Here is an 11,518-nt window from a genome sequence, read left to right as displayed (position 1 = left end):
TCAGAGTTACATCTTCAGTCATGTCAGACGAGGAGGGCCAGATTTGTTTTGCATCAAGGATGAAAACTCTGGGTTTTCACTGCCTTCTGACGGACTCTGTTAAATAGTTAAGCTTTATTAAGCTTTGTGAACCAACTGTCCAGATCTCCATGGCAGCATGGCTGCGTTTCCCGTTAATTTCTGCATTTTTCTGCCTTTAATAAGCCTGCCTGCCTCCGTCTCTGGACCTTCTCTTAGACCCGCCCTCATGAGCTCACTTCCCGCAGGCCTGCAAGTCTGTCTGCCTCCGTCCCTGATAACATTACCAAGTGACAAAGAAGAAAAAAAAAGAAGAAGCTGAAGACGTGAAAACACATGGAAAATATATATCAGGATTTATTTTAGGATATCTGCAGCTGCTCTGTGGCTTGTTACATAATGTCAAACACCAGGTTTTTTGTTGGACTTTTTTTGTTAGACGGAGCCACATCTTCCCCTCAAAGTGAAAAGAAACGGCCATAAATTCAACAAATAGCAAGAATAATTTTTATTGTTCTCCGTCGTCTGGTCCACCCACGCTGCAGCCGGACTTTCTTGCTTTGTCAGTTTGGGGAACAGAGCGGTGAATTCCAGATTTTCTCTCAGTTTGTTGTGGTTCCCTCTCACCAACGTGAAGAAATCAAAAGTATCTGAACCACATTTTACAATCATTTCATTGGTTTTGGTGTCAAAAACCCAACAAAGCAGCCCGTGGAGGAAATGTTCTTTTAGTTGTTTTTAATCCTCTTTTACATCCTTGTAGTCAACAGCAAACGCGTCTTCATCCCTCGGTAAAACACATTTATTGCACGTCGTTTTTGATCTGAACAAGTTCGATCTCAATTCATCGTCCTGATTTTCTGATTGTAGATTCGGTTGTAGTGTAACTTTCCAGAAGTCACATTTATATTTGCAGGACTCAGACGAGCTCACACACACACACATCGTCACACATCTGGATCCATCTTCATCTGATCATGTGTTTTTTTTGTTTTTGTTTTTTGTTTTTTTTTGACGAGATCTTAATAAAAGTGATTTAAAATTCTATTTGTGGAGTTTAGTGACTCCAGGGTGACCTGGATTTCAGTGACGGAGAATATGCGTTTTTCTTTGTTCTTAAAGATGCACCAAGTAACATCAGGCGTGTGCATGAGGTGGAAACAGTCCCAAATAAAATCTATCTGACGCCTGAAACAAACCAAACCATCAAAACCTGCCACTAATCAAATACATGTAAACACAAGGTATTTTACAAAATATACACTTTTCCAAGATATTTGGTGAACAATGTGCAAAACACACGAGACACCAGGAAACCCTGTAAAACACAATCTGTAGATAAAGTATACATTCTTATTCTTCTACTGCGATGTTTGACCCAATTTTATGATTTGAGGTTTTCCCATAGAAGAGCCGAAGTTGTGCTTCTAAACACTGAACGGTCACTTTTAGACCAAAAAAGGAAAAAGAAAACAGTCATCGTCCACGGCGCCAGATGTGACGTGTTGCTCCAGCAGGTGCCTCGTGTGATGAGAATACTCTGGTTGGACATTTTCGGACGAGAGTCCTGAAACCTTTGGCTTTCCTCCATCAGAGATCGTCGTGGTTGGGGCGCGGCGGGGGCCGCGACGGAGGGGGCGCCCTGCAGGGCGGCGGGCCCTGGGGCGGCGGCGGCAGAGAGCAGGTGGGCGACGGCGGCGCCGACGCCGGGTACGCGCCGGCCTGGGACGGCGGGGGAGTGGACGGCAGCGGCGGGAGCGTCGAGGTCGGCGACGGCGGCATGCAGAAGAGCTGGCTGCCCTCCGAGCCGCGGCGCTGGAGGGTGTGCGGCACGGTGTAGACCGGCGCCGAGGGCTGGTTGTAGATGGGGTACCGGGGCGCCGGGTAGGACTTGCTGCGGGTGAAGTTGATGCACCTGCCCTGTAGCGAACACACACAGAGCACACAGGTCCGACATGGATCAGCTTCCTGCAGATCCGGAGCGTTACCGCTCCGGAGAGTGGAAAGAGGAAATGCCTCCTTTGTGTCATGGAAGAAAACGGCGAGCAGCATCTCCTGCTAATGACTTCTGCAGACGAGCACATTCCTCCAGACAATACCGCCATTTGTTTTTATCTTTGTCTACGTTCTGCGCCGCTCGGCTTTTCCTTGAAGTCACCGTTTCTCTTAATCCGAAGCAGATCTGGCTCATCCCGCTCCGCTCAAGGAATAAAACCGGAGTTAATGTGACGCAGATCAGATTTCACCTTTTTCTTCACTTCAAACTCTCTTGAATATCAGCATGGATGTCCTGCCGGCGTTCAAACGAAGTCAGATGAGTATTGACGAATGAGGATGTTAGCTAAATCAGGTAAAAGTACATCTATTTCCACAAAGATAATTGTGGAAAAAAAAATAATGAATGACTCATAAGAAAAAGGGTTTAAAAAAGACGTTCTGACTCAACTTCCTCAGTTATGTAAATTCTGAACTGTTTTGAAAAAGGACGAAGTAATTCTTCCAGATGTGTCTGTTGGTTGAGGAGACGACCTCAAAGCATTTTCCAAAGAGAGGTCAAAGAGAGAGCGCGTCGGCGTTATCTAGTTTTGAGCTAGAGTCTTGTTTTGAACTGTAGATAGTCAAACTAAAGTCTGTCAGACATGTTAAAACACATCAGATGAGTGAAGTTTCTCTGCTGAAGTTTCTGTCTTTGTTTTCTCGTGTCTCACCTTGTCGCCCGGATAAGGCCGCATCACAGAGACTCTGTCGTAGCCTTTTCTCAGAAAAACCCACAAAGCATCCAGTTTTCCCTGAAGGACGATAAAGGGAATACATATAAAATTAGGTTAGACAATAAACTCTGTTTGAAATCAAGACGATTTTCTGGAAGAACACACGAAAACCTTCAGGCCGTCTGTATCTGCGGCTCCTGATGTCTTACTTTCCATTGAAAAGTATTCTTCGTCAATGAAAAATAAGGAAAGCGTTTTGTTTGGAATAGCATCCGCTCAGTAGATTTCAGATTCAGGGTCAGCTTAGTTCAGATCTGGTTCCCATTATCCCTCATCCAGCTGATGAATATGTGAGGAAACTAGGCTTTATTAACTGTTTCCTGGTAAAGCAACATCCTAAAATACATTTTTGAACCATTTTTTTTAAACCATTTTTGATTTAGAACATTTTCAGTAGATATCATGTCAAGACCAGCTTCTTTTCAATGCTTTAAAATAAACAAATGGATGTTTTATATCTGTATGGAGATCTTAAAAAGTCATTTCTATCAACTTATTATTATTAAAATACACTGAAATAGCCAAACGCAGCGGGAAATACCTTGATGGGAGAGTACCACTTGTTAGAGCGGGTCAGTTTGTGCATGTGATAGTACGGCCGGGGTGTCGGCGGGTCATACTCCTGCTCGGGCACCAGCACCTTGGCGTTTTTAGCCTTTTCAAGTTTGGCTCCCTCTTCAGTCGAGCCTTTATCTCCCCAGCGGACCTGAACAGAAACAAAAGCTTCTAGCATGAAGCTGCAACCGCAAACAAAGAAGAGTGACTTATCTGGTCCAGAAACACACAAAAACCAATAACTGCTGAGCATCAGGGCTTTATTCAGATTTGTTAGATTTCAATTTTCTGCAAGAGAGTCTGTGACTGAGGTCATTTGCTCCATCTCAGTTAGAGGACGCCTCTTTTCAGGTTTATTTTCGCTGACAAAACTGTCATGAGGCTTTTAAACTCGCTGAGAAAATAACGCTAAAATGTCAAGAAGGATCCTGGAGAAGAGTGAAAGCAGAGCCGTCAAAGAAACCTTGGAAGATCATGACTCAAAATGATTCCCTCAGAAGAAGGTTTAGCTTGGCAGAAAAGGCGCATAAATGAAGCGGTGCATATTTTCCATAGCCGAGGCTTTAAGGCGAGATTACGGCTCGCCGAGCTCCCCGTTAAACCGCCGGTTTGTCCTGCACCTCACACACCGGCTGACGCCTTCTGCCGCCGGGACTTCACACACATCTGGTCCCTTCTCGAATCGGGGTTCGAGTGTCAGACTGCCTCGTGCAGTTTGACAGTAAATTTATCGATCGCACAAGTCTGAGATTTTTCTTTCACTTGTCAAACTCAAACTGCAAACAAGCGGCGAAGGCTCGGACCCTTTAAGGCCCTCTCCTCCGCGCTTTTTAGCCGTCTCTGCAGTTTACCGTCCAGATGGTCCTATTTTAACGCTCTGGCTCTCACAAGTGGTCACAGCAGCGCGGTGAGTCAGGCCCTTCCAGCGTGGCCGTGCACACTCATCTCTTTTAAAGGAATGAGTTACTTCCTGCTTTCCTGATGTCTGATCGTCTTCCCAACTCTTCAGCGGCGAGTTCCAACTTTAAAACGGTCTCGGCGCTGGTGTCAAGCGAAGCGCACATCAAACCAGTTCATCTGAGAGACACATTTCCTGTGAACCTTTGAAGGATTTCCTGTAAGTCCACTAACATTATTTGGTGAACACGGTCAGGTTTACCTCCATCCTCTTGATGCCCCCGACTCCCCGACCTCCGTAATACGACGCATCTACAGTGGGCCACCTCCTCTTCGGATAACCATCCTCATCATCCTGAAGAAAACAGGCATTTGATCATTTGTCACTGAAACAGATACAACTCTTATCTTAACCTTTGAATGAGTTCAAACAGGAAGTTCACATCATTCAGCAGGTTACACTCGTTCATTCAACACTTACAGAGACGTCGTCAATGACTGGAGGCGGCGGCTCATGAATGACCTGCAAGCATCAACAAAATATCCTTTTTTTGGTGAAAAAAATAAATAATAATAATGAATAGAAGAAGAGCAATAATAATAAAATGAAATACCACAGTGCAGCACAGAGGCCAGAACCACCAGAGCAGAGCCATGGTGAGCAGCAGAGCCAGGATCAGCAGCGCGATGGCCACGAACGTCCCGTCAGACTGGAAGAAATGCACATTTTAGATCCACACATTTCACACAGTCAATAATACATTATTCAGAAAATAATAAGAGATGGACAGAAGCTTCCTGTTCCTACAGACCTGGGTCTACATACACGATTTTAAATTCTCTGACACATATTTCTACATTTGTAAGTAAAGGGGGTTTTTTGCATGAAGGTCAGTAATGAAACACAGCGGACTGGCAGACGGTCAAAGCAGCTGTAAAATATCTGACAAGAGTTCCTGTCAGTTCAGAAACAGCTGATTCACAAAGAAAAAAAAAACAGTCTGCTCATCACAATTTCTGAACCCTATAAATCTGCAAATATAAGTCAACAATGCAAAATCCGTAACAGCTGTTAAGTCGGAGGACGGCGTCTGGACGGCAGCTCTCTGGTGAGGTGGACCCCGGCTCCGTCGTGGGTTTCATTCTACTCACACATGTGACGGCAGTAATGGTGACGGAGCTGGATATGAAGCTGAGGCCGTTGTTCATGCTGACGTGGAGAGTGGCAGATCTGCGGGGAAAGGATCGGAAAGAGCAATGACATTTCATTAAAAAAAACTTTATGATGAATGAGAATTACCAACATCTCATGGAGGATCTAATCTTCAGCTTCCTTTCAATTTAGCTTGTTTCAAAGTATTTTTTATAAAGAAACTGCTTAAGCTGCCCATCATAATGCAGTCCCATGAATCGGAAACTCTATTTGAGTTTTCATTTTATTCAAATCATTTATGTTTGAGCGTCTTCGGTCTGATAAATCCCGGCCACCTGGCGCGTCGACGCTCAGCAGTCACTTACGTTCCCTCTTTTTCCAGAACGGGAGCTGGACACAGGAGGTAAGTATCTCTCACCACTAAAGGCCTCTTCACTGTGGAGAGAGAATTCACATGTTACACACAGAACACAGGAGGGAAAAAAAACCCACCATGATGAAAGGTGAAGTGGTGAAAGTGATGCAGAGGAAAAGCTTGCTTCAACTTTTCTTTACCAGTCGTGAAACTTCAAGAAAGATCCGAGTCTCGAAATGCATTTTTTTTCATTAAATTCCTGGACTTCCTCCCCTTGTGGAAAAAGAAGCAAATGAGGGAGGGTTGTGGTTTATTTACCCTGGCCCGGCCGGCGTCTAAGTGTGCGCAGAGACGGTGCTCTTCTCCAGATGAGATCCACATTCCTCCCTTTAGACATCTGAGGAGCGCTGAGCGCTATACCAGCTGATTCACGGCGGAGAAAGGCGACGCGGACGGTTTCGAGGAGGGCGAGGGGCTTAAATCATGTGGCCAAAATAAACCCGGAGCAGTGATGCAAACGGTTTGCCGAGTGAGAAATGTCACAGGGTGTATAATAAGGACTCATTACTGGTATTTTTCTTTGGATCAACACATATTTGACCCATTCGCTGCCGCCGCGCTGCTTCTGCATGTCATACTTAAGGAGTGACATAATTTATAGACGTTGAGAGGACTTTTAGGGCCTCCTTCTTCGAGCCTTTGTCTTTTATTGACCAGCAGGAACACCGGCAAGCTCCACTAAAACTGAACACTTTTATCTCTGACATAAAAACAGAAGGTCGCACATGGTGCAATCGTTGCCTCACAACAAGACACCTTCCAGTAAGAACTTGTTTTTTAATGCTGCTTTATGCAAGTTCATCTTATAATACTGTTAAGACAAAGAGAGACGAGCTGATTTTCTTAGTTTTTTTGTAACACTGACAATGAAAACTTTCAACTGAATTCAGTCTAAATCAGAAGAAAACCCTCTTTAAGTGGAGTATGCATGTTCTCCCTGTGGTAGAACCTGTTTAGGTGAAATCCACCTGATATTACAACATACTCTCTTGCATTTCTGCTACAACACTGTGCAAGAAAAAGTATTTTTCCACTGTTGAGTGTGTTTGCACCCTTCACCTTAATGAATCCCTGCAACATTCCACTTAATTTCCATCAGTTTTCACAAATCCGCCTCATGATGAGGTTTAGAGTTACGGTGGGCAAAGGAAAAAAGCATTTATTAAATATACAATATGCAAGAATTGATGAGCGTCTCCCTCTTCCCCTGCTGCTGTGGCAGAGCTGCACGGGGACTCACGTGTGGCACATTTCAGCCCTGGAAAGACGATACGCCGAATGAGCCGGGGAGCCGTGGCTGAACCAAGCGTCCAGCCAACACAAAGAAGAATGAACGCTCGTTTCAACGCGTGAGTCTTTTTGGAGCGCACGAACCTGAAATCAATATTTTTCTCTGCTTGGCACTTCAAGCTGCTAAGTGCTTCAGCACGTTCACCAGCGAGATGCCAGCTGGTCTGCAGCTCGCTGCTGTGCATGCACCGCTGCACCGGGGAGGCTTCGCAGGAGCATCAAAACGCTCTATTTCTGAATAGAACACGTAGAAGAGATTTACTCACTTAAAGTAACTGTGTCGTTGATACGGAAGCTGCAGAGGACTTTCTGCACATCCCGGGCATGAAGGAAACCATTTCCCTTCACCACCACTTGAAACGACTCTGGACAGAAGAAAAGATGCTTTAAAATAAATCATAAAGTTAAAAAAAACCCACTGTTGTCTGATCTTTACCTCCTTCACAGATGCTGGACGGCTCCACAGCCAGGATCTCAATGCACGACCTCTGCAGGATCTGGAGAACACAGAAAGCTTATGAACTGGATGTGAGGTTAATTCGGTAGAGCTGTGGAGGATTTGATACGGGACTTTTCATCATCCCATTTATTTCATGTTTGTGTCTTCCGTACCGAGTCAATGATTCCCTGCAGCGCCTCAAATCCATCATTCACGGGGAAAACGTGATCCTGGCTGTCGGCTATGGTGGAAAGCTGTCAGAGAAATGATAAAATGTTGGTCGATTCGCTCTTCGGCTCGTTGATTTGATACCAGCGAGGTTTACCTGTGTTTCATTGAAGTCTTTCACCCCCACGCAGTACACAGTGGCGCCCAGCTGGCGCGCTCTGCTGGCCTGGTTCAATGCAGGAAATCAGAAACACATTAAAAAAGCCTCTGTTAAACAATGATCGCTCCATGAATTCTCCAAAGTTTCTTGTGTGCACATCTCTTACCTCTCTCTGTGCAAGATCAAACTGATTTTCTCTCAGTTCCCCGTCTGTCAGGGCGATGATGACGCTGGCTGTGCGATAACCTGCGGAACAAGACGAAACGTCTCACTTCAGACTGTGAGGAAAATACCGTCGCTGTGTGGAGACATATTCTGAACATAACCACGGCGAGAAAAGCAGTTGTGTTTTATTTCTCTCTCTGATGATTTTCCCATCTGTTTGAATTCTGAAGAAAATATGATATTTTAATGATCGGGCAAAGACTCCACAGTGATTAAGTGGTAAAAAGGAAAAATCACTGTGCTCACCGTCACCAGTCCCGTAGTAGATTTGCTCGCTGGCCTAGGAGAGAAATTCTGAGGCGTCAACTGCTATAAACTCAAATAGGGCTCATTTGGAGAGTTTGATGCCGTTCTGGTGGCTTTTTCATTGAATTAACAGACGACTTACTCTCTGAAACCCTCTGTGCATGAAAGTGTCTCCGCCCGGCTGCACCATGCGCAGCTCCTCCAGTCCGGCTCGAATCTGATCCCTGATCAGCGGGAAAGCAGATTGCCATGCAAAGACACGTCAGGAAGGATTCAACTGAAACGACAAAGATGCCTGGAGGGTGCGTGTTAGTGGATGTGCGACCTGTCTTCCGTCAGAGCCATGAGAATCCGTCCCTCTGTTGAAAAGACAATGAAGGACATCCGCAGCTGAGGACTGGGGAGAGAACGGCACACGGGAGACGACCGTCACGCCACGCAAACTCACATTTCTCTCTTTTACGTTAATCAAACGGCGCTCATGCGGACATACCTGATGAACTTGTGAGCCAGGTGATCGACAAAGTAATAAATCTCATTCCAGTAATGCTGCACGCTGCCAGACCTGAGGAAGGGATTCATCAGTTCATCAGTGAACACCTGATCTACAGACTGACTTTTCAAGTCAATAATCTTTTAGTTTTTCTCATATATGTGATATTTCCTGTTTATCTAAAGTCTTATCAGGCACATTTTCGCCACTAATTAAAGAGACGCAGCCTCCTATCACGTTGCACCACAGAGATCTGAGTCCCGGGGCAGAGGCAGCCAGAGCGTCTGGATCGCTGGAACATCTGGCTCTAACGGAGAAATGGTTCTGCAGAGCGCGGCGGCCAGAGCCAAGGCCGGGATTAGAAGTGGGCTGCTGCTGTCGGTGAAGTGTGGCCGCAGTCTGACGACAGGAATCCCCGCGGGGCGATTCATCAACCCAGCAAACGCACAAAGCAGCGCGGCAAGAAAAAAAAAGGAAGCCATTATTGCGTAAACTGTCTGTCAATTTTCACAACCGTCTAGTGGCTCAGAGTGAATTCCTGCAAAAAGCAGCAGATTTTGATTTAATGCTCGGTGCAGATCAGAAAAGTCCACAACACACACGACCTGTTGAGGAGCTTCATGCCAGCGTAATTTACTCCTGATGACAGACCTGCCAAGTCATTAGAGCGCTCAGAAATCTGGTCTTAAACTGTTTGGTCAAACTAAACAATGGAAATAGTTTGGAAGGGTTCAGTGTCATAACATTCTGACTGAACCTGCAGCTCTGCTAGGTCTTTCATATTCATGCAGGAAACTAAGAAAAACACACTGAAGACCACATATTTTCATTCTTTTCTGGCATTTTGTGAAATATCTAACTTTCACTGAATTGGAAGTAACTGTTGGTTTCAGGAATATTGTGCTGCAGATCACAATCACTGATAGGTTTTTGCTTCAACATGCATTGTTATTTATTGGTGTACATGTGAACAGGTATAAGAGGATGCAGTAAAATAAGTGTCACCAAAACAAAACAATGTAGAAAAAAAAAAAACTGTTGTTCAAACCTTTAGAAAATCCCTCCAAAAGTAAGCTTTAAGAAGAAGAAAAAGATCATGTCACATTTCAAAACATGCACGCCTGTTCATATGCTTTCAATTCCTAAATCAAACCTTGTATGATTCCCTCAAACAGGCAGTGGAATCTTATCATTCGGGGGTAAAAACCTGCTCCAGGACAGGCTTGGCTGCTGTTTGCACCTGTGACTTTCAAACAAGCTCCTGCACAAAACGCTGAAGAACATGAAAGTACAAACCAACTCACTTGTCCAAAACAAAGTAGAGGTCAAATCCTCCATAGCAGGACGACCCGGCTTCCCTCATCTCGTAGAACTGAGCGGCGCCGCCGGCCACCAGGACCGCCACCAGCATGCCCACCTCCACTCCGAGCAGGACCTGCCTGCACCGGCACTGGGACATCACCTCAGATGGAAGGGATCCTTCAGCCTGGGAGAAGCTACACATAAATGATCACCAGCTGGAGGTCTGTTTTGTTTTTTTTGGTCTTCTCCCTCACAACACACTGCTGCAGTCGGCCATTGCTGCGAGGTTCAGTCTCCAAAGCCTGCAGAGCTCCTCTCTGGATCAGCGTCCCATCTCCTCAGCAGCAGATGTGTGCTGGCAGAGGAGGAGGGAGTCTTCTGCTCCCTCTCTCTCTCTGCACGCTCAGTCACTCCAGCGCCGGGCGCCACGAGTTTTACACAGGGAAACAAAACACACGTGCGTCGGTTTGGAGATTTACTGCCGCTTTCATGGGTCTGCCTGCATGGTCTTACAGCTTTTAACAGACTTTTTCTCTTTCTTTTTTTTTTTTTTCATGTAATGCTTTTCTTTGTTCTTTCTTCCACTTTGTGCTGCAGGTTGACTGTTCATTCTACTCTCTGCCCATCAGTGCCCCTTAGTGGTTAACACATGCACAGTGGTAATTAATGTTCCTCTGACTCTCCATCATTTGACATGTAGTGAAATCAGATATATGAACTGAGAAATCAGGTATTCTTATTTAAGATATGTCTGTATGAAACCACAGCTGCTCACACTGCAGGACAATACCATTTACACACACATTTACTGACTACGATCAAAATGTTTGATTCTCTTGGATAACTCATGTAATTACCAAAGAAAACATTAAAAATAAATGGATAATAAACCGTCAGCTTTTAAGCACGCAGCCCTCTTCTCTTCTGCACACAAACACACTGTTGCAGCTAAAAACTCGGAACCGATTTAGATGCCAGACAATCTGCCTAATGGCAGTGAGGAAACTGCAAATCGTGATTCAAATAGTTCTTTAAGTGGCTGCTTTCCGGGCGGACGGAGTTCGCTGCACAGAACTTGTCACTCACACAGTGACGATGTGAGAACTTTCCTCTCTTGCTTTATGTGCCAGACTCTGCACTAATGTGTTCGTCAGTGTTTCCACATGTTACGACAGATGTGTGTGTGCGTGGGCGAACGAGCAATGCGCGTGTGTGTGTGTTGAGCCCTCCAGCCTGCAGATGGAGCACGAGCCCAAGAATCAGCATCTAGAGACAAACGATGATTATTTATTCTTCCAAAACCTACTTTCATTGAGATCTAAATGGAGGTATCTTGAAGGTGGAAACTGCAATAATTAAAGACTGAACTCTTTCATGGGTTATCCT

General features: G+C 45.2%; 1 protein-coding gene across 1 annotated transcript; it reads right to left on the bottom strand.

Moving 5' to 3' along the window:
• Positions 1 to 398: 398 nt before the first annotated feature.
• Positions 399 to 10,454, bottom strand: antxr1b (ANTXR cell adhesion molecule 1b). Its single transcript, XM_030084178.1, has 18 exons — positions 10,135 to 10,454; positions 8,831 to 8,902; positions 8,663 to 8,734; positions 8,480 to 8,561; positions 8,338 to 8,371; positions 8,033 to 8,112; positions 7,864 to 7,932; positions 7,712 to 7,792; positions 7,536 to 7,596; positions 7,366 to 7,464; positions 5,760 to 5,829; positions 5,394 to 5,472; positions 4,856 to 4,951; positions 4,723 to 4,764; positions 4,504 to 4,596; positions 3,331 to 3,495; positions 2,727 to 2,807; positions 399 to 1,938 (listed from the first exon to the last, which is right to left on the bottom strand). Exons 1-18 carry the CDS (start codon positions 10,332 to 10,334, stop codon positions 1,609 to 1,611), a joined length of 1,806 nt encoding a protein of 601 aa, XP_029940038.1. The 5' UTR covers positions 10,335 to 10,454; the 3' UTR covers positions 399 to 1,608.
• Positions 10,455 to 11,518: the final 1,064 nt, after the last annotated feature.

The sequence above is a fragment of the Salarias fasciatus genome (genome assembly GCF_902148845.1).
Source record: "Salarias fasciatus chromosome 7 unlocalized genomic scaffold, fSalaFa1.1 super_scaffold_4, whole genome shotgun sequence".
Classification (NCBI taxonomy): Eukaryota; Metazoa; Chordata; class Actinopteri; order Blenniiformes; family Blenniidae; genus Salarias; species Salarias fasciatus.
This window is presented reverse-complemented; position numbering and strand designations above follow the sequence as displayed.